The following is a 25,014-nucleotide window of genomic DNA, read 5'->3' on the forward strand; positions in this document are numbered from 1 at the left end:
TCCACTACATGACTAACTCCTGTACCCGACCCTCCACTACATGACTAACTAACTCCTGCACCCTACCCTCCACTACATGACTAACTAACTCCTGCACCCTACCCTCCAATACATGACTAACTAACTCCTGCACCCGACCCTCCACTACATGACTAACTAACTCCTGTACCTGACCCTCCACTACATGACTAACTCCTGTACCCGACCCTCCACTACATGACTAACTAACTCCTGCACCCGACCCTCCACTACATGACTAACTAACTCCTGTACCTGACCCTCCACTACATGACTAACTCCTGTACCCGACCCTCCACTACATGACTAACTAACTCCTGCACCCGACCCTCCACTACATGACTAACTAACTCCTGCACCCGACCCTCCACTACATGACTAACTCCTGTACCCGACCCTCCACTACATGACTAACTCCTGCACCCGACCCTCCACTACATGACTAACTAACTCCTGCACCCTACCCTCCACTACATGACTAACTCCTGTACCTGACCCTCCACTACATGACTAACTCCTGCACCCTACCCTCCACTACATGACTAACTCCTGTACCTGACCCTCCACTACATGACTAACTCCTGCACCCGACTCTCCACTACATGACTAACTCCTGTACCAGACCCTCCACTACATGAATAACTAACTCCTGTACCCTACCCTCCACTACATGAATAACTAACTCCTGTACCTGACCCTCCACTACATGAATAACTAACTCCTGTACCTGACCCTCCACTACATGAATAACTAACTCCTGACCCTACCCTCCACTACATGAATAACTAACTCCTGACCCGACCCTCCACTACATGAATAACTAACTCCTGCACCCTACCCTCCACTACATAACTAACTAACTACTGACCCTACCCTCCACTACATGACTAACTAACTCCTGCACCCGACCCTCCACTACATGAATAACTAACTCCTGACCCTACCCTCCACTACATGAATAACTAACTCCTGACCCTACCCTCCACTACATGACTAACTAACTACTGACCCTACCCTCCACTACATGACTAACTAACTCCTGCACCCTACCCTCCACTACATGACTAACTAACTACTGACCCTACCCTCCACTACATGACTAACTAACTCCTGCACCCGACCCTCCACTACATGAATAACTAACTCCTGTACCTGACCCTCCACTACAAGAATAACTAACTCCTGTACCTGACCCTCCACTACATGAATAACTAACTACTGACCCTACCCTCCACTACATGACTAACTACCTACTGACCCTACCCTCCACTACATGACTAACTAACTCCTGCACCCGACCCTCCACTACATGAATAACTAACTCCTGTACCTGACCCTCCACTACATGAATAACTAACTCCTGCACCCTACCCTCCACTACATGACTAACTCCTGCACCCGACCCTCCACTACATGACTAACTAACTCCTGCACCCTACCCTCCACTACATGACTAACTAACTCCTGACCCTACCCTCCACTACATGACTAACTAACTCCTGCACCCTACCCTCCACTACATGACTAACTAACTCCTGCACCCGACCCTCCACTACATGACTAACTAACTCCTGTACCTGACCCTCCACTACATGACTAACTCCTGCACCCGACCCTCCACTACATGACTAACTAACTCCTGCACCCGACCCTCCACTACATGACTAACTAACTCCTGTACCTGACCCTCCACTACATGACTAACTCCTGTACCCGACCCTCCACTACATGACTAACTCCTGCACCCGACACTCCACTACATGACTAACTAACTCCTGCACCCGACCCTCCACTACATGACTAACTAACTCCTGACCCTACCCTCCACTACATGACTAACTCCTGCACCCTACCCTCCACTACATGACTAACTAACTCCTGCACCCGACCCTCCACTACATGACAAACTAACTCCTGTACCTGACCCTCCACTACATGACTAACTAACTCCTGACCCTACCCTCCACTACATGACTAACTTCTGCACCGACCCTCCACTACATGACTAACTCCAGTACCCGACCCTCCACTACATGACTAACTAACTCCTGCACCCTACCCTCCACTACATGACTAACTAACTCCTGCACCCTACCCTCCACTACATGACTAACTAACTCCTGCACCCGACCCTCCACTACATGACTAACTAACTCCTGTACCTGACCCTCCACTACATGACTAACTCCTGTACCCGACCCTCCACTACATGACTAACTAACTCCTGCACCCGACCCTCCACTACATGACTAACTAACTCCTGTACCTGACCCTCCACTACATGACTAACTCCTGTACCCGACCCTCCACTACATGACTAACTCCTGCACCCGACCCTCCACTACATGACTAACTAACTCCTGCACCCGACCCTCCACTACATGACTAACTCCTGTACCCGACCCTCCACTACAAGACTAACTCCTGCACCCGACCCTCCACTACATGACTAACTAACTCCTGCACCCTACCCTCCACTACATGACTAACTCCTGTACCTGACCCTCCACTACATGACTAACTCCTGCACCCTACCCTCCACTACATGACTAACTCCTGTACCTGACCCTCCACTACATGACTAACTCCTGCACCCGACTCTCCACTACATGACTAACTCCTGTACCAGACCCTCCACTACATGAATAACTAACTCCTGTACCCTACCCTCCACTACATGACTAACTCCTCCACCCTACCCTCCACTACATGAATAACTAACTCCTGTACCTGACCCTCCACTACATGAATAACTAACTCCTGTACCTGACCCTCCACTACATGAATAACTAACTCCTGACCCTACCCTCCACTACATGAATAACTAACTCCTGACCCGACCCTCCACTACATGAATAACTAACTCCTGCACCCTACCCTCCACTACATAACTAACTAACTACTGACCCTACCCTCCACTACATGACTAACTAACTCCTGCACCCGACCCTCCACTACATGAATAACTAACTCCTGACCCTACCCTCCACTACATGAATAACTAACTCCTGACCCTACCCTCCACTACATGAATAACTAACTCCTGCACCCTACCGTCCACTACATGACTAACTAACTACTGACCCTACCCTCCACTACATGACTAACTAACTACTGACCCTACCCTCCACTACATGACTAACTAACTCCTGCACCCTACCCTCCACTACATGACTAACTAACTACTGACCCTACCCTTCACTACATGACTAACTAACTCCTGCACCCGACCCTCCACTACATGAATAACTAACTCCTGTACCTGACCCTCCACTACATGAATAACTAACTCCTGTACCTGACCCTCCACTACATGAATAACTAACTACTGACCCTACCCTCCACTACATGACTAACTACCTACTGACCCTACCCTCCACTACATGACTAACTAACTCCTGCACCCGACCCTCCACTACATGAATAACTAACTCCTGTAACTGACCCTCCACTACATGACTAACTAACTCCTGCACCCGACCCTCCACTACATGACTAAATAACTCCTGCACCCGAACCTCCACTACATGACTAACTCCTGTACCCGACCCTCCACTACATGACTAACTCCTGCACCCTACCCTCCACTACATGACTAACTAACTCCTGACCCTACCCTCCACTACATGAATAACTAACTCCTGACCCTACCCTCCACTACATGACTAACTCCTGCACCCGACCCTCCACTACACGACTAACTCCTGTACCCGACCCTCCACTACATGACTAACTCCTGTACCTGACCCTCCACTACATGACTAACTAACTCCTGACCCTACCCTCCACTACATGACTAACTCCTGCACCCTACCCTCCACTACATGACTAACTAACTCCTGACCCTACCCTCCACTACATGACTAACTTCTGCACCGACCCTCCACTACATGACTAACTCCTGTACCCGACCCTCCACTACATGACTAACTAACTCCTGCACCCTACCCTCCACTACATGACTAACTCCTGCACCCGACCCTCCACTACATGACTAACTAACTCCTGCACCCTACCCTCCACTACATGACTAACTAACTCCTGACCCTACCCTCCACTACATGACTAACTAACTCCTGCACCCGACCCTCCACTACATGACTAACTAACTCCTGTACCTGACCCTCCACTACATGACTAACTCCTGCACCCGACCCTCCACTACATGACTAACTAACTCCTGCACCCGACCCTCCACTACATGACTAACTAACTCCTGCACCCTACCCTCCACTACATGACTAACTCCTGCACCCGACCCTCCACTACATGACTAACTAACTCCTGCACCCTACCCTCCACTACATGACTAACTCCTGCACCCGACCCTCCACTACATGACTAACTAACTCCTGCACCCTACCCTCCACTACATGACTAACTAACTCCTGACCCTACCCTCCACTACATGACTAACTAACTCCTGCACCCGACCCTCCACTACATGACTAACTAACTCCTGTACCTGACCCTCCACTACATGACTAACTCCTGCACCCGACCCTCCACTACATGACTAACTAACTCCTGCACCCGACCCTCCACTACATGACTAACTAACTCCTGTACCTGACCCTCCACTACATGACTAACTCCTGTACCCGACCCTCCACTACATGACTAACTCCTGCACCCGACCCTCCACTACATGACTAACTAACTCCTGCACCCGACCCTCCACTACATGACTAACTAACTCCTGCACCCTACCCTCCACTACATGACTAACTAACTCCTGCACCCTACCCTCCACTACATGACTAACTCCTGTACCTGACCCTCCACTACATGACTAACTCCTGTACCTGACCCTCCACTACATGACTAACTCCTGCACCCTACCCTCCACTACATGACTAACTCCTGTACCTGACCCTCCACTACATGACTAACTCCTGCACCCTACCCTCCACTACATGACTAACTCCTGTACCTGACCCTCCACTACATGACTAACTCCTGTACCTGACCCTCCACTACATGACTAACTCCTGCACCCGACTCTCCACTACATGACTAACTAACTCCTGCACCCTACCCTCCACTACATGACTAACTAACTCCTGCACCCTACCCTCCACTACATGACTAACTCCTGTACCTGACCCTCCACTACATGACTAACTCCTGCACCCCACCCTCCACTACATGACTAACTCCTGTACCTGACCCTCCACTACATGACTAACTCCTGCACCCGACTCTCCACTACATGACTAACTCCTGTACCAGACCCTCCACTACATGAATAACTAACTCCTGTACCCTACCCTCCACTACATGACTAACTCCTGCACCCTACCCTCCACTACATGAATAACTAACTCCTGTACCTGACCCTCCACTACATGAAGAACTAACTCCTGTACCTGACCCTCCACTACATGAATAACTAACTCCTGACCCTACCCTCCACTACATGAATAACTAACTCCTGACCCGACCCTCCACTACATGAATAACTAACTCCTGCACCCTACCCTCCACTACATAACTAACTAACTACTGACCCTACCCTCCACTACATGACTAACTAACTCCTGCACCCGACCCTCCACTACATGAATAACTAACTCCTGACCCTACCCTCCACTACATGAATAACTAACTCCTGACCCTACCCTCCACTACATGAATAACTAACTCCTGCACCCTACCCTCCACTACATGACTAACTAACTACTGACCCTACCCTCCACTACATGACTAACTAACTACTGACCCTAGACCTCCACTACATGACTAACTAACTCCTGCACCCTACCCTCCACTACATGACTAACTAACTACTGACCCTACCCTCCACTACATGACTAACTAACTCCTGCACCCGACCCTCCACTACATGAATAACTAACTCCTGTACCTGACCCTCCACTACATGAATAACTAACTCCTGTACCTGACCCTCCACTACATGAATAACTAACTACTGACCCTACCCTCCACTACATGACTAACTAACTCCTGCACCCGACCCTCCACTACATGAATAACTAACTCCTGTACCTGACCCTCCACTACATGAATAACTAACTCCTGTACCTGACCCTCCACTACATGAATAACTAACTACTGACCCTACCCTCCACTACATGACTAACTCCTGCACCCGACCCTCCACTACATGACTAACTAACTCCTGCACCCTACCCTCCACTACATGACTAACTAACTCCTGACCCTACCCTCCACTACATGACTAACTAACTCCTGCACCCGACCCTCCACTACATGACTAACTAACTCCTGTACCTGACCCTCCACTACATGACTAACTCCTGCACCCGACCCTCCACTACATGACTAACTAACTCCTGCACCCGACCCTCCACTACATGACTAACTAACTCCTGTACCTGACCCTCCACTACATGACTAACTCCTGTACCCGACCCTCCACTACATGACTAACTCCTGCACCCGACCCTCCACTACATGACTAACTAACTCCTGCACCCGACCCTCCACTACATGACTAACTAACTCCTGCACCCTACCCTCCACTACATGACTAACTAACTCCTGCACCCTACCCTCCACTACATGACTAACTCCTGTACCTGACCCTCCACTACATGACTAACTCCTGCACCCTACCCTCCACTACATGACTAACTAACTCCTGCACCCTACCCTCCACTACATGACTAACTCCTGTACCTGACCCTCCACTACATGACTAACTCCTGTACCTGACCCTCCACTACATGACTAACTCCTGCACCCTACCCTCCACTACATGACTAACTCCTGTACCTGACCCTCCACTACATGACTAACTCCTGCACCCTACCCTCCACTACATGACTAACTCCTGTACCTGACCCTCCACTACATGACTAACTCCTGTACCTGACCCTCCACTACATGACTAACTCCTGCACCCGACTCTCCACTACATGACTAACTAACTCCTGCACCCTACCCTCCACTACATGACTAACTAACTCCTGCACCCTACCCTCCACTACATGACTAACTCCTGTACCTGACCCTCCACTACATGACTAACTCCTGCACCCCACCCTCCACTACATGACTAACTCCTGTACCTGACCCTCCACTACATGACTAACTCCTGCACCCGACTCTCCACTACATGACTAACTCCTGTACCAGACCCTCCACTACATGAATAACTAACTCCTGTACCCTACCCTCCACTACATGACTAACTCCTGCACCCTACCCTCCACTACATGAATAACTAACTCCTGTACCTGACCCTCCACTACATGAAGAACTAACTCCTGTACCTGACCCTCCACTACATGAATAACTAACTCCTGACCCTACCCTCCACTACATGAATAACTAACTCCTGACCCGACCCTCCACTACATGAATAACTAACTCCTGCACCCTACCCTCCACTACATAACTAACTAACTACTGACCCTACCCTCCACTACATGACTAACTAACTCCTGCACCCGACCCTCCACTACATGAATAACTAACTCCTGACCCTACCCTCCACTACATGAATAACTAACTCCTGACCCTACCCTCCACTACATGAATAACTAACTCCTGCACCCTACCCTCCACTACATGACTAACTAACTACTGACCCTACCCTCCACTACATGACTAACTAACTACTGACCCTAGACCTCCACTACATGACTAACTAACTCCTGCACCCTACCCTCCACTACATGACTAACTAACTACTGACCCTACCCTCCACTACATGACTAACTAACTCCTGCACCCGACCCTCCACTACATGAATAACTAACTCCTGTACCTGACCCTCCACTACATGAATAACTAACTCCTGTACCTGACCCTCCACTACATGAATAACTAACTACTGACCCTACCCTCCACTACATGACTAACTAACTACTGACCCTACCCTCCACTACATGACTAACTAACTCCTGCACCCGACCCTCCACTACATGAATAACTAACTCCTGTACCTGACCCTCCACTACATGACTAACTAACTCCTGCACCCGACCCTCCACTACATGACTAAATAACTCCTGCACCCGAACCTCCACTACATGACTAACTCCTGTACCCGACCCTCCACTACATGACTAACTCCTGCACCCTACCCTCAACTACATGACTAACTAACTCCTGACCCTACCCTCCACTACATGAATAACTAACTCCTGACCCTACCCTCCACTACATGACTAACTCCTGCACCCGACCCTCCACTACACGACTAACTCCTGTACCCGACCCTCCACTACATGACTAACTCCTGTACCTGACCCTCCACTACATGACTAACTAACTCCTGACCCTACCCTCCACTACATGACTAACTCCTGCACCCTACCCTCCACTACATGACTAACTAACTCCTGACCCTACCCTCCACTACATGACTAACTTCTGCACCGACCCTCCACTACATGACTAACTCCTGTACCCGACCCTCCACTACATGACTAACTAACTCCTGCACCCTACCCTCCACTACATGACTAACTCCTGCACCCGACCCTCCACTACATGACTAACTAACTCCTGCACCCTACCCTCCACTACATGACTAACTAACTCCTGACCCTACCCTCCACTACATGACTAACTAACTCCTGCACCCTACCCTCCACTACATGACTAACTAACTCCTGCACCCGACCCTCCACTACATGACTAACTAACTCCTGTACCTGACCCTCCACTACATGACTAACTCCTGCACCCGACCCTCCACTACATGACTAACTAACTCCTGCACCCGACCCTCCACTACATGACTAACTAACTCCTGTACCTGACCCTCCACTACATGACTAACTCCTGTACCCGACCCTCCACTACATGACTAACTCCTGCACCCGACCCTCCACTACATGACTAACTAACTCCTGCACCCGACCCTCCACTACATGACTAACTAACTCCTGCACCCTACCCTCCACTACATGACTAACTAACTCCTGCACCCTACCCTCCACTACATGACTAACTCCTGTACCTGACCCTCCACTACATGACTAACTCCTGTACCTGACCCTCCACTACATGACTAACTCCTGCACCCTACCCTCCACTACATGACTAACTCCTGTACCTGACCCTCCACTACATGACTAACTCCTGCACCCTACCCTCCACTACATGACTAACTCCTGTACCTAACCCTCCACTACATGACTAACTCCTGCACCCTACCCTCCACTACATGACTAACTCCTGCACCCGACTCTCCACTACATGACTAACTAACTCCTGCACCCTACCCTCCACTACATGACTAACTAACTCCTGCACCCTACCCTCCACTACATGACTAACTAACTCCTGACCCTACCCTCCACTACATGACTAACTAACTCCTGCACCCTACCCTCCACTACATGACTAACTCCTGTACCTGACCCTCCACTACATGACTAACTCCTGCACCCTACCCTCCACTACATGACTAACTCCTGTACCTGACCCTCCACTACATGACTAACTCCTGCACCCTACCCTCCACTACATGACTAACTAACTCCTGCACCCTACCCTCCACTACATGACTAACTCCTGCACCCTACCCTCCACTACATGACTAACTCCTGTACCTGACCCTCCACTACATGACTAACTCCTGCACCCTACCCTCCACTACATGACTAACTCCTGCATCCTACCCTCCACTACATGACTAACTCCTGTACCTGACCCTCCACTACATGACTAACTCCTGCACCCGACTCTCCACTACATGACTAACTAACTCCTGACCCTACCCTCCACTACATGACTAACTAACTCCTGCACCCTACCCTCCACTACATGACTGATTCCTCATAGGTTCTCCATTTTTTTTCTTCTTTTTACCTGAAATGTTCTGTTTGTTTTGTTTGCTCCTTGTCTTTCTATTTAGTTTTGTCTATGCCTTATTTAAAGCATCTTTGAGTGGCTAGAAAAGCTATATAAATTCGAAGTATTATTAATATTGTTATGCGTTTCAACGTGATCTCCTCTGTAATTGGTCAGCCCTCTCGTGAATATTCTAGAGACTCTGTGATTGGTCAGTCCTCTTGAATATTTGAGATACTCTGTGATTGGTCAGCCCTCTCATGAATATTCTAACGACCCGGAAGTGGGGCGGTACTGCTGTTTTGCTGTCGAGTCACCTCTGTCAGGATGGAGGAAAACGAACTGCTATCATGCTGAAACACGAAGGATCCCGACCACCGAGCATCATCTACTGGGACCGTTAGACACGAGGCTCCGTTCACCTCGACTTTTCTATAACGCTTTGTTAAAATGATGGAAGAAACCGACCGGTTCCAAGTACCTCCAGTCAACGGAGAGACGCAGCCTTTGGTAAGAAAAAAATAAATAAACACACACCCCGTTTATGCAAATCATTGTATTAACTGCAAGCGGCATCTCGCTCGTGGGTTTATCTTGACAGCTGTGTGACTAAATCTGCGCGTGAGAGCTAACCGATAGCATTTAGCAGCGTTGGCCCTCACGGAGCCTTTGGGATGGGTGTAGAGATGAGAGGATGGCGGCTAACGTCATCTCTTTCTCCATAGAGCACATCAGTAATGCACGTTAACACGCATTGTGTCACTGTATTGCATCCCAGGACTTAAACCACGCTTTTGACTAATATATTGTTGTTGTTGTTGTTGTTTTTAATCCACGTCAGTATGTGCGCATTAACGTCAATAGGCCACGGAGCCCACTGTGTGTGTGTGTGTGTGTGTGTGTTGTCTATGTGGTGACGTGTTATTTGGGTCGGGGGGCTGTAGGTGCTGTGAGCCCCATGAGCGCGTGAACAGGAGCTCTGTCCACACCGACACTGCAGACGTCCACCCCTCAGGATGGCTAGCCCGAGCAGGCCCATAGTAAGAGATATATAGCCTCTCCTTCATGGTTTATTATTGGACCTGCCAGTACACTTAAATCATTCTGTGCTTCATCCTCACTCTATTATAGTTATATATTTAGTTATTATAGTTTATAACACTGGGGTATGTTTCTCCAGGTTTGAATGCATAATACTGGCCACTGGACAAGATATGAAATAACTTACTGAACCACTGCTCTTATTCGCTATACATTTTGAGACATTTCTCCTTATTTCAGCAACCCATCGTATTATTACCATAGATAGTTCTGATTTTCTCCATACTTCAAACCAAGCAGCCTCAAACAGCTGGCCCTTTTCGTTTGTTGCCTTTGGGTTTTCAGCTAAAGCAGAGCTCCCAGTTGTGCTGTTCATGACAGTACCCGTGCTTCCCCAGCCCTCCTACCCCTGAGGCAGAAATCACCGAAGAACATACTTTCTGTGGTACAGAACGTCTCTTTTTACGCAGCAGCAAAGGCCTCTCCTTGTGAAGCATTGATCAGTCTGCTCTCATGTTTCCTCCAGAGAGACTTGGATTGTGGCTGCAGTTTAACGGTTACTAATCGTATAGTTCATTCCTTATTATCGGGCCGTGGCCTCCTAAATGTTATCTATTATCTTGCCCTAGTCCCAGCCTCTGAAACAGTCCCTCACTTTCCATTCAAGCCATGTCTAATTGTGTCAGAATCACACACATCGCTGTGTATTTTAATGGTAATAACTTCATTGTGGTTGATAAAATGCATGAATGCACCTGCCTTCTAGTTGAGAATGAATGTCACACAAATACAATAGCTGTTTATAGAAGACAATGGAGTGGAAGCGTTGCAGTGTCTTTGTGGTGAATGATCAGCTCCAGGTGCTTATTCCATCTTGTGAAGGGCTCATCGGTGGAAAAGGGTGTTAGAAACTGATTAAAGCCACACTGGAGGGTTTGTGCAAAATAAAAATATTTCATGGCAATATGTACTTCAAAGGACCCTGCTAACGATGACCCGGATGAAGACATTACTGGGTGCATTACTACCTCCACCCCCCCATTACTATCAGGGCGACTGTGGGTCAGTGGTTAGCAGGTCACTCTTTCAATCAGGGGGTTGGCGGTTCAATCCCCGCCCTAGTCGATGTGTCCTTGAGCAAGACACTTAACCCTGAATTGTTCCCTGTAGCTGTGTCTAAAGTGTATGAATGTAACATGATTGTAAGTCACTTTTGATAAAAGCGTCAGCTAAATGACATGTAATGTAATGTAATGTAAAGTCACGTCCATTTAAATACACATTCACATGTCAAATACAGGCATTATGAGACCATATTACACCTATGAAATCAGTCCTTCTTATGATGGAAGAATTTTATAGTATTTTAAATGACTTGAATCACTGAGTTATTGTCTTTTATCATAAATGTTTCACGCTTTAGATTGTGAATGTTAACTTGAATTTATTTTTTTTATTTTTTATTAAACACATTGTCCCAAAAACGGCCATTTTCACAAACTGGCCCACCGTCCAGCAGAAGGACCTTTGAGAATGATTAGTGTCATCTAAATGTAATGATGACAGACAGCCCAGCCCTGACGTTGTCATACGGAGAACATGCAACAGTTTTAATGGTCACCTGATGGACCAGTCGATAATGCCAGTGGGAGTCCGCCATGTGTAATCCTGCCAATCGCTTGGTGTGTGTGTGCTGTGTCAGCGGCCTTGTGGCTCTTCATCATCAGAGGCAGTAAAGGAGTCTCAGGACAGGCTGATGAACAGGCTGTGTGTGTGCGCAGGTGTCTTTGAATGCATGTTGAAGGTCAGAGCCAGTGGCCCTGTTTGACCTTTACATGCATCAACATCAATGTGCCACATCATCTATAGGCTCCAGGTGCATGTTTTATATGGCCTATCCAAAGGTGCATATAAGGATTTATTTGTAGGTTTGGGAACTTCTGGTTCTTTTCGGCCAAACTTTAAAGTGATGCAGTGTAAGCTGGTCTATTTTAAGATGAACTGCAACTTGTTTATTATGGGCTACCCGCTAGTCGCGATCAGTAATTTATTGTCGTCTTACAGCCGAGAAGTGGCGGTGGATTCTGTCGCATTCACTTTAATATCCAATCCCTTTCATTATGAACTGGCAGCGCTGCTGAGATATTTCAAAGGGATTTACTCGACACACAACGTGACCCTACCTCATCACAGTATCCGCCCGTGGTGCAAAGGGACGTGTGCAAAACAAGAAGGAGAAAAGAAGATTCTGTGTGTAAGCCTCGATGATCCTAGGGAAGGGCCTGTCACTGGGAATGCCTCATCCGTGTGCTGTCATGGCAGCACTCATTAATTATTCCAGTTAAATGGATAATGCTGTATCGTCACATGAGAATGAGACTATTGAGAGCATTCAAGGGGCTTTTGGCCGAGAGTTCTGGGGCTGGTGGACAAATGGAGGGAGGTCACCTTTCCATCACAATAGGAGATGCATTGGTCGGGATGGCAGCTGAGGAACATGGAAAAGATACAACATTAGGTCTGATGGCAATAATGTATCTTGTTGCTTTAGTTTGGCTTGTGCATGACTACCTCCACCCCCCATTACTACCTCCACCCCACATTACTATCTCCACCCCACATTACTATCTCCACCCCACATTACTACCTCCACCCCCCATTACTACCTCCACCCCACATTACTATCTCCACCCCACATTACTACCTCCACCCCACATTACTATCTCCACCCCACATTACTATCTCCACCCCACATTACTACCTCCACCCCACATTACTACCTCCACCCCACATTACTATCTCCACCCCACATTACTATCACCACCCCACATTACTACCTCCATTACTACCGCCACCCCACATTACTACTCCCATTACTACCTCCACCCCACATTACTACCTCCATTACTACCGCCACCCCACATTACTACTCCCATTACTACCTCCACCCCACATTACTACCTCCATTACTACCTCCACCCCACATTACTATCTCCACCCCACATTACTATCACCACCCCACATTACTACCTCCATTACTACCGCCACCCCACATTACTACCCCCATTACTACCTCCACCCCCCTTTACTACCGCCACCCCACATTACTATCCCCATTACTACCTCCACCCCACATTACTACCCCCATTACTACCTTCACCCCCCTTTACTACCTCCACCCCACATTACTACCTCCACCCCCCATTACTACCCCCATTTCTACCTCCACCCCACATTACTACCTCCACCCCCCATTACTACCCCCATTACTACCTCCACCCCCCTTTACTACCACCACCCCACATTACTATCCCCATTACTACCGCCACCCACCTTTACTAGCTCCACCCCCCATTACTACCCCCATTACTACCTCCACCCCCGTTTACTACCGCCACCCCACATTACTACCCCCATTACTACTTTCACCCCCTTTACTACCTCCACCCCACATTACTACCTCCACCCCCCATTACTACCCCCATTACTACCGCCACCCCACATTACTATCCCCATTACTACCTCCACCCCCCCTTTACTACCTCCACCCCACATTACTACCCCCATTACTATCTCCACCCCCCATTACTACCGCCACCCCACATTACTATCCCCATTACTACCTCCACCCCACATTACTACCCCCATTACTACCTTCACCCCCCTTTACTACCTCCACCCCACATTACTACCTCCACCCCCCATTACTACCCCCATTACTACCTTCACCCACCTTTACTACCGCCACCCCACATTACTATCCCCATTACTACCTCCACCCCCCCTTTACTACCTCCACCCCACATTACTACCCCCATTACTATCTCCACCCCCCATTACTACCGCCACCCCACATTACTATCCCCATTACTACCTCCACCCCACATTACTACCCCCATTACTACCTTCACCCCCCTTTACTACCTCCACCCCACATTACTACCTCCACCCCCCATTACTACCCCCATTACTACCTTCACCCACCTTTACTACCTCCACCCCACATTACTATCCCCATTACTACCGCCACCCACCTTTACTACCTCCACCCCCCATTACTATCCCCATTACTACCGCCACCCACCTTTACTACCTCCACCCCACATTACTATCCCCATTACTACCGCCACCCACCTTTACTACCTCCACCCCCCATTACTATCCCCATTACTACCTCCACCCCCCTTTACTACCTCCACCCCACATTACTACCTCCACCCCCCATTACTAACCCCATTACTACCTCCACCCCACATTACTACCTCCATTACTACCGCCACCCCACATTACTACCTCCATCCCCCATTACTACCCCCATTACTACCTCCACCCACCATTACTACCTCCACCCTCATTGCTACTACCACCCCCCATTACTACCTCCACCCTCATTGCTACTACCACCCCCCATTACTACCACCACCCTCCATTTCTACCTACACCCTCCATTACTACCTCCACACCCCAGTACTACCTCCATCCCCCATGTGTGTCTCAGTGTTGTGTTTGGTTTTTGGACCAGATGTTTGGATGTTTTTGGCAGCTTGTTTTTTAAACGTGTTACATGAGGATTGATATTCTCACTGTTCCTGCTAAATGCTCATGAATGTTTTATCGGGCCCTGTGAGATGGGATCAGCCCTAAATTCTTCTAGTATTTCATAGTGACACCATGGAAGTGTTTTTGATCAAATTGATCCAGGCGTATCTGTGTCTCCATCCATCCATCCATCCATTATCACCCACTTATCCGGGGTCGGGTCGCGGTGGCAGCAGGTTCAGCAGGCCGACCCAGGCTTCCCTCTCACCCGCAGCACTTTCCAGCTCATTCTGGGGGATCCCGAGGCGTTCCAAGGCCAGCCGGGAGATATAATCCCTTCAGCGTGTCCTCGGTCTTCCCCGGGGCCTCCTACCAGTTGGACGTGCCCGGAAAACCTCTAATGGGAGGCGTCCAGGAGGCATCCTAACTAGATGCCCGAACCATCTCAGCTGACTCCTTTCGACACGAAGGAGCAGCGACTCGACTCCAAGCTCCCCCCTGATGTCCGAGCTCCTTACCCTATCTCTAAGGCTGAGCCCGGCCACCCTACGGAGGAAGCTCATTTCGGCCGCTTGTATCCGAGATCTCGTTCTTTCGGTCATCTGATCCAACTCACCACCAGGTGGTGATCAGTTGACAGCTCTGCTCCTCTCTTCACCCGAGAGTCCAAGACATATGGCCGCAGATCAGATGATACGATTACAAAGTCGATCATTGATCTCCGGCCTAAGGTGTTCTGGTACCAGGTACACTTATGAGCCACCTTATGTTCGAACATGGTGTTCGTTATGGACAAACTGTGGCTAGCACAGAAGTCCAACAACAAAACACCATTCGGGTTCAGATCGGGCAAGCCGTTCCTCCCAATCACGCCCCGCCAGGTTTCTCTGTCATTGCCCACGTGAGCGTTGAAGTCTCCCAGGAGAACTATGGAGTCGGCAGGCGGCGCCCTTTCCAGGACCCCTTCCACCGACTCCAAGAAGGCCGGATACTCCGAAATGCTGTTCGGTGCATAAGCACAAACAACAGTCAGAGCCTTACTCCCCGCAACCCGTAGGCGCAGGGAGGCGACCCTCTTGTTCCCCGGGGAAAACTCCAACACAGCGGCGCTCAGCCGGGGGCTCGTGAGTATCCCCACTCCCGCCCGGCGCCTCTCACCCTGGGCAACTCCAGAAGAGGACAAAGTCCAACCCTTCTCCAGGAGCTTGGTTCCAGAGCCCATGCTGTGCGTGGAGGTGAGCCCAACTATATCTAGCTGGTACCGCTCCACCTCCTGCACCAGCTCTGGCTCTTTCCCCACTAGTGAGGTGACGTTCCACGTCCCTAGAGCTAGTCTATGCCGCCGGCGATCGGCCCGCCCAGGTCTCCCGCCTGGCCCGCCGCCCGGTCTACAGAGCACCCGACCCCGATAATTCTCCCTGCGGGTGGTGGGTCCACAGGGTGACTGCTGCTCCATGATGTTTTTTCGGGCTGAGCCCGACTGGGCCCCATGGGCGAAAGCCCGGCCACCAGATGCTCGCCGACGAGCTCCCCTCCTGGGTCTGGCTCCGGGAGGGTGCCCCGGTTTCCCTTGTCCGGGCAAGGTAACTTCAGTCCGTGGGCTGCTTATCATCAGGGTTTATTGAACCGCTCTTAGTCTGGGCTCTCCCCCGAGACCTGTTTACCTTGGGAGACCCTACCAGGGGCTGATGCCCCGGACAACATAGCTCCCAGGATCACTGAGCCACTCAAACTCCTCCACCACGTTAAGGTGGCGATTCATAGACATATTTATTTAGAAATCCCATCAATCCCCCTGCAATCTTTAAATACCCTTTATGAAGTATAAAGATGTGAGTATAGAGCAGTGGTCTTTCAACTTTAAAAATACAAAAAAAGTTCAATGTCCAGGTATTTAATGGAGGATAGTTTAAATACGACAGCCACCCCACCTCACCTCTTGTGAGAATACAGAGCAATTGAAAGCCTGGTGGTCCGTGTGGAGACCCTCAGAGTGCTACAAGGGGAGGTCTGTCGGATCAACATAATGTGGAGCTCTGTCAGCAGAGCGGGCCCAGCGCGGCCCAGCTCCCCTCTCTCGATCTGGGGAAGCCGTGGCTCCAACAGCAACCCCCTCTGTTCCCTCACAGCCTCCTCCCCTCGACGTCACCGCTCACACAGAAAGAGACGGAGCCGAGACGTAGAACACTCGAGCCTATTGATGCCGAAAACCAGGCAGCTATAGTGGCTCACGGGGGGGGTACTGAGCTGGTGGTGCCCTCCGCTCTGTGTTCTGTCCTCAGCTCTGTGTTCTGTCCTCAGCTGGAAGTATAACACAAGTTGATTTGAACTGTTTTACCTGAAACAACTTTGGTCCAAGTTTACTCCTGTCTACAGCCACTAGAATAATTCATTCTATAAAACACAACACAGGCAGTGAGTTGTTGGTGTTGTTATTTAGTGGCAGCCAAGCTGACATGCTCTGTTCTGTGTTCTAGGACCCCGCAGCATCCTCGACCTCAGAGGCCAATGCTGACACCAAGGGAGAGACCGTGGCCATGAACTACAAGCCCTCCCCTCTGCAAGTCCAAATAGGTATCACAAGAAAACACACAACCTCACCCTTCATAAGCAGGAAGCAGTAACACAGCCCTTTAGAATGGAAAAAGTTACACAAATGAACAGCAATGTGCAGTATGCAGATGTGTGTGAATTAATATCATAAAAGGTAAAAATAGGCCGAAATATTCTGAATGTTATTAGTCATTTAATTATATGCATTGTAATTTACTTCTCCAGTCAAAGGTGCCTCGACACTGTCACATTTATTTGGTCCAAAGGGAAAATATTGTTTCCTGAAACTCCACATGCACAAAATGTTCAGCTACGTCTTCTCAAACTTAAAGTTAACGTGTTGTGTTCCGTACAGCAGTTGTAGAGCAGATAATATGACTGACACACTAAATCATATTAATGGGCATCTGAAGGTCATGAAGGTTTATTGAAGCATTTACTGATGACCTCACACCCTGTGGTTGCCCAGAGAAACAGAGGGACCTCGCCAGGAAGGCATCCGTGAAGAACGGCACCGTGGGAAGTCCAGTCAATCAACAGCCCAAGAAGAATGCCCGGACAAGGTAACCGCTCCACTACCTCCTTGTTTCTTGTTGTGTCGACACTTTGCTTCAATTAGCATCTCGAGCATGTTTCTGTTTCGGGACGCCGTCAGACACGCCGTCAGACTGCCGGGACGCCGTCAGACACGCCGTCAGACACGCCGTCAGACACGCCGTCAGACTGCCGGGACGCCGTCAGACTGCCGGGACGCCGTCAGACACGCCGTCAGACACGCCGTCAGACACGCCGTCAGACACGCCGTCAGACACGCCGTCAGACTGCCGGGACGCCGTCAGACACGCCGTCAGACACGCCGTCAGACACGCCGTCAGACACGCCGTCAGACACGCCGTCAGACACGCCGTCAGATACGCCGTCAGACACGCCGTCAGATACGCCGTCGGACACGCCGTCGGACACGCCGTCAGACTGCCGGGACGCCATCAGACACGCCGTCAGACACGCCGTCAGACACGCCGTCAGACTGCCGGGACGCCATCAGACACGCCGTCAGACACGGCGTCGGACACGGCGTCGGACTGCCGGGACGCCATCAGACACGCCGTCGGACACGCCGTCGGACACGCCGTCGGACACGCCGTCGGACACGCCGTAAGACACGCCGTCAGACACGCCGTCAGACTGCCGTCAGACACGCCGTCAGACACGCCGTCAGACTGCCGTCAGACACGCCGTCGGACACGCCGTCGGACACGCCGTCGGACACGCCGTCGGACACGCCGTCGGACACGCCGTCGGACACGCCGTCGGACACGCCGTCGGACACGCCGTAAGACACGCCGTCGGACACGCCGTCGGACACGCCGTCAGACTGCCGTCAGACACGCCGTCAGACACGCCGTCAGACACGCCGTCAGACACGCCGTCAGACACGCCGTCAGACACGCCGTCAGACACGCCGTCAGACACGCCGTCAGACTGCCGTCAGACACGCCGTCAGACACGCCGTCAGACACGCCGTCAGACACGCCGTCAGACACGCCGTCAGACACGCCGTCAGACTGCCGGGACGCCGTCAGACACGCCGTCAGACTGCCGGGACGCCGTCAGACTGCCGGGACGCCGTCAGACACGCCGTCAGACACGCCGTCAGACACGCCGTCAGACACGCCGTCAGGCTCATCCGTCTAATCCCACTCACTGGTGGTGGATTAGTGAAAAATAAGAACGGCCACCGAGTGGTCTGGACTCTGAGTCTCACTGGGGGGGAAATACTCTAGAAACGCCTGCAGATCAGTGTTTCCTTGGGGCCTGTGAGAAGAGCACCACATTCAGGACTCCCCCCCCCCCCCCCCCCCCATCCTTTTCCTGCCTTGATTTTAAATGTTTGGAACTGTGCCACTCGGTGCAGAGATTCCTGTGTTGTGTTTTAAGTCTTCTGTGTCATCTCCAGGCTAGTGGTGCCAAACAAAGGCTACTCCTCTTTAGACCAGAGCCCAGATGAGAAGCCCCTGGTAGCCCTGGACACTGACAGGTATGTACTGTATATCACACATCTAGAACGTTTAGCTAACTGGCAGTTTAGTCGGTCTCAATCTGCCGGGTTGCACATTAATAATCCAGAGGGCAACTTGAGAGAGTTCTTAACAGAAGAGATCCTAAAAGGGGACAAAGCCTCTCCCGGGGCGCGGGATTAGAGGATAGCGGGGTGAGGATTTGGGCAAGGAAAAGCTGCTCAGAGGGAGTGCTCCCCCCCCCCTCCCCATGCACCAGCAGGTCTTCATTTGCCACAGATGAGTCCCTCCCTTTGTGTCCTCCATACGCTGCTCCATGAGGAAGACTCATGTGAAATGAGAGCTGAAGTATTGCTTCATCTGACTCACGCAGAATGTCGCCCTGTTCGCTGTTTGAAAGGCAGATTATTCATTTAGGGGGAAATGAAGCCCGTTTGGTGCATTTGCCTGATATTACTACTCAGATTTCATTTAAAAAACTTTGTTATTGTCATTTTCAGCCTCATTGAAAAACAGACAATAATTTTGGAGATGTTTCATCTATTAGGAACAAATAAATAATCACAGACTAAATAACCCCAATAGAGAAAAAAAAAGTCTTACAAACTAGAACCACAGCAGGGGACGAAAGAGTAGTAGTTGCATCATGGGAAATGTAGGATCCAGCATTTACTCCCCCTAAAAGTCAGGATATCTGAACCGCTCCCAGTCTCCCAACTTCCCCTTTCAGACATCTTATCTCACTGTTCTCTTGAACCTGTCTCACTGCTCACCTCACCTGTCTCACTGCTGACCTCACCTGTCTCACTGTTCTCTTGAACCTGTCTCACTGCTGACCTCACCTGTCTCACTGTTCTCTTGAACCTGTCTCACTGCTCTCTTGAACCTGTCTCACTGCTGACCTCACCTGTCTCACTGTTCTCTTGAACCTGTCTCACTGCTGACCTCACCTGTTTCACTGTTCTCTTGAACCTGTCTCACTGTTCTCTTGAACCTGTCTCACTGCTCTCTTGAACCTGTCTCACTGCTGACATCACCTGTTTCACTGTTCTCTTGAACCTGTCTCACTGCTCACATCACCTGTTTCACTGTTCTCTTGAACCTGTCTCACTGCTCTCTTGAACCTGTCTCACTGCTGACCTCACCTGTCTCACTGTTCTCTTGAACCTGTCTCACTGCTCTCTTGAACCTGTCTCACTGCTGACATCACCTGTCTCACTGTTCTCTTGAACCTGTCTCACTGCTGACATCACCTGTCTCACTGTTCTCTTGAACCTGTCTCACTGCTGACCTCACCTGTCTCACTGTTCTCTTGAACCTGTCTCACTGCTCTCTTGAACCTGTCTCACTGCTGACATCACCTGTTTCACTGTTCTCTTGAACCTGTCTCACTCCTGACATCACCTGTTTCACTGTTCTCTTGAACCTGTCTCACTGTTCTCTTGAACCTGTCTCACTGCTCTCTTGAACCTGTCTCACTGCTGACATCACCTGTTTCACTGTTCTCTTGAACCTGTCTCACTGCTCACATCACCTGTTTCACTGTTCTCTTGAACCTGTCTCACTGCTCTCTTGAACCTGTCTCACTGCTGACCTCACCTGTCTCACTGTTCTCTTGAACCTGTCTCACTGCTCTCTTGAACCTGTCTCACTGCTGACATCACCTGTCTCACTGTTCTCTTGAACCTGTCTCACTGCTGACATCACCTGTTTCACTGCTCTCTTGAACCTGTCTCACTGCTGACATCACCTGCTTCACTGTTCTCTTGAACCTGTCTCACTGCTGACATCACCTGTCTCACTGTTCTCTTGAACCTGTCTCACTGCTGACATCACCTGCTTCACTGTTCTCTTGAACCTGTCTCACTCCTGACATCACCTGTTTCACTGTTCTCTTGAACCTGTCTCACTGCTGACATCACCTGCTTCACTGTTCTCTTGAACCTGTCTCACTCCTGACCTCACCTGTCTCACTGCTGACCTCACCTGTCTTTCAGTGACGATGACTTCGACATGTCCCGATACTCCTCATCAGGATACTCCTCAGCCGAGGTGAGATGTCTGAGGGACCAGGTATCTATACACACATTATACTGTTTGGTGAACCCACACCTGATCACCCAGTCCCATTGTCACACCACTCACACCAGGTAGATGACCGTATGGCTCCTCCCAGCATTCATAGCCACAGTCATCTGTAACGATTTCTCATAGTTCTCATTCAAATTCCTTTTCATGTCTTTCTCTCCGAGTAGAATCTGTTTTTGTTATGCTTCTTATGACCTGCTAACATCCTATGGCTGCCCTCTGTAACGGTTCATCACAGTGAGATGGTCCACACGGGAAATAGTTCACCTCACACGGTGGTCAACGTTGTCCTGAAGCTCTGCTGATGTCTCCTCTCCTCGGCCTTTCTCAGCAGATCAACCAGGACCTCAACATCCAGCTCCTGAAGGATGGGTACCGGCTCGATGAGATCCCCGACGACGAGGACCTGGATCTGATCCCTCCCAAAGCGGTCAACCCCACCTGCATGTGCTGCCAGGCTGCTCCCTCCACAGCCTGTCAAATCCAATAGCCCCCCCACCCCCACAGAAACCCTCCCGCCTGCCACCTGCACTGACAACGACTGAGTAGAGTGGCAGCGAGGAGGAACAACTATCAGCTGGCAGGAAACCATCGGTTCTTAATGCGAATTTGAAGAGATGGAGACCGGTCGTGAGAGAAGAGCCACTCTGCGCGTTCCTCCTATGGTTGGATCTGTACATCCTGCTTCGTTGACTGATGGCACAAACAGGACCTCCAAGGATTTGTCTGACTTCCATCTCATGCTTGTGGATATGCTGGCTTACGAGGACCTCGGGGGGGTTGTGCTCCATCGTCGAACAACGGACACAAAATCAGCTGGAACCAAAAGCTGAAATCACCGTGACATCACCGTGACATCACAGTGACGTCACGGTGATGTCACGGTGACGTCGTCCACGGAGTCGACTGCTTCCACCGGGGTGTCATTGAAAGAGTCGGATCGAAGGACAAGGAGAGATTGGAAGTGTTGTAGTGGCCATTGGTTTTCTTTCTCTTTCTGCAGTCTGCTTCGTTCTCCTGTGTGTGTGTGTGTGTGTGTGTGTGTGTGTGTGTGCACATGACCTGTGCGTGTCTAAATGTGTCGCTCTGACCCATCGAGCTGCTGGTGAAACTCTAACGCTCGACGCGATGGAGGAACTCCACATTTCGGTTTCTAGTTTGTCAGTTACGCCTCTATGCCGGTCGTGCTGCATAATCGTTTCACATTCAGTTCAAAGGAGCTGAAAACATATTTTTGCATGTTGCCTGTTAACTCTGCGTCCCGATGGCCAGCTGGTGCAGATGATTCACCAGTTTGTGTCCTCTGAACACTTTGAGACACATGAGGAGTATTTAGGTCCTCTGTAACGTCAGACGTGCGTGCGTGCGTGCGTGCGTGCGTGCGTGCGTGCGTGCGTGCGTGCGTGCGTGCGTGCGTGCGTGCGTGCGTGCGTGCGTGCGTGCGTGCGTGCGTGCGTGCGTGCGTGCGTGCGTGCGTGCGGAGCACACGGGAAGTCACCACCAGTGAATGTGGTCACAAAATACTTCTACTAATAATAATAAGAGAACGTGTGCAAATACATAGAACGTTGTGCAGTTTAGGCCCTATGTTAGTTTTGGTCTATAAATTGATTCCATATTGCTTGGATGGAAATGATATGGATTATTAGTTTTATTGAGAAAAGAGACACACACACTTTTAGTTCTAGTGCTTTGGGGTTGAATGGTTGTCCATCTGCTCGTATTCCCCTCGACCCGTCTGATCTGGGGTCTGTACATGTAGCACCGGACACGGCTGTGTATTGTCGATGCTTTATGCCAATGATGTGGAGGAGGAAGAATTTAAAGCATCCTGGTTATTTGTTTACATCTCTTAATGTCTACAGATGATAAAAGTCACTTGCATGTGGATCTGTTTCCCCCATAACACCAAATGCACATTTTGACACCTGTCCATCATAACTTAAACATAGATAGACACACGCCTCTTAGAGTTATCCAGGAAGCATGGTCAAGAAAGACATATTTATTTTAGTGAATGAATAATAAGAGCTAAAAGCTACTTGGATATAATTTTACTTTTTGTTTCCCTTCCGAGTCCCCTTTCTGTCATCATTGATGTACTTTATCATACGGCCTCAATGCATTTGAGTGACACAAGACAACAAGCATTAAAACAGGTGTGCCATGTGTAGGTGATGAAATGTATTTAATATATCAATACCAGAATAGAGAGTAGAGCAGGTACAATGTCACTCGTGAGCTACGAGTACATGTAACATTAACATGTTTAACTGGACTATGGTGCTGATATTATTTAATATCATCATCCCAATAGATTCTCACATGGGGAGGCGTGCTCTCCTCCAGCCCAAGGGGCGGAGCTTCACTAATCTCCTGAGTTTAGTATTAATTAATGCATTGTAACAGAAGATATTTATTTGTGTGTTTTTTTAAATTTATTTTTACAAGAATGGGAAATATTTCACGTGCAGACAGATTTTTTTTGTACATTTTATTTGTCAGGTGCTTATTAAGATGATTGTGAACTGGTTCCATTTAGATTTTAACAGTGTCAAAGTTCTGTGTATAGTGCAACATATCAAAAAAATAAATATTCGATATCTGAAGTGTGACGGCGCCGTGCGTTTCTTTTTAATTGCAAGTTTTGCACAAGTCTCTTTTTTTATGTTTTCCACATTTCACCAATAGATGGGTGGAATTATTGGGGTGGGGGGGTAGACTGCTTCAGACATGAGGTCCAACACATGTGAAACACTGCTGGTGATGAAGTGACTGAAGACACCTTTTCTGCCAGGAAAGAGAGAATGGGAGGAGGGATGCATTGGGGGGGGTTGGGTATTTGTGATTAGCTCTGCGCTGATCCCTTGGGAGCAGATGGTGAGTGCTGGCTTACCTCCAGAAGACGCCTTGAATCCCAGGATCTACTTTGAGTCCACACTGAAGGGAGGAGCACTGAAGCAAG

At 49.6% G+C, this 25,014-nt stretch overlaps 1 protein-coding gene across 4 annotated transcripts in view; it reads left to right on the top strand.

The window, feature by feature from the left end:
* Positions 1 to 24,664, top strand: part of fam219aa (family with sequence similarity 219 member Aa) — a 27,166-nt gene extending 2,502 nt beyond the window's left edge. Inside the window, exons 2-8 of one of the 4 annotated variants that reach the window (XM_034533440.1) lie at positions 10,095 to 10,320; positions 10,652 to 10,850; positions 17,868 to 17,964; positions 18,413 to 18,506; positions 19,901 to 19,981; positions 21,959 to 22,013; positions 22,381 to 24,664. In XM_034533440.1, the coding sequence (XP_034389331.1) occupies positions 10,827 to 10,850; positions 17,868 to 17,964; positions 18,413 to 18,506; positions 19,901 to 19,981; positions 21,959 to 22,013; positions 22,381 to 22,539 (510 nt within the window). In that variant the 5' untranslated portion in view covers positions 10,095 to 10,320; positions 10,652 to 10,826 and the 3' untranslated portion in view covers positions 22,540 to 24,664. The remainder of the gene's footprint in view (positions 1 to 10,094; positions 10,321 to 10,651; positions 10,851 to 17,867; positions 17,965 to 18,412; positions 18,507 to 19,900; positions 19,982 to 21,958; positions 22,014 to 22,380) is intronic. The other 3 variants (XM_034533439.1, XM_034533437.1, XM_034533438.1) reach the window with 3 other exon arrangements.
* The last annotated feature ends 350 nt before the right edge of the window (positions 24,665 to 25,014 follow it).

The sequence above is a fragment of the Cyclopterus lumpus genome, chromosome 5 (assembly GCF_009769545.1).
Source record: "Cyclopterus lumpus isolate fCycLum1 chromosome 5, fCycLum1.pri, whole genome shotgun sequence".
Classification (NCBI taxonomy): domain Eukaryota; kingdom Metazoa; phylum Chordata; class Actinopteri; order Perciformes; family Cyclopteridae; genus Cyclopterus; species Cyclopterus lumpus.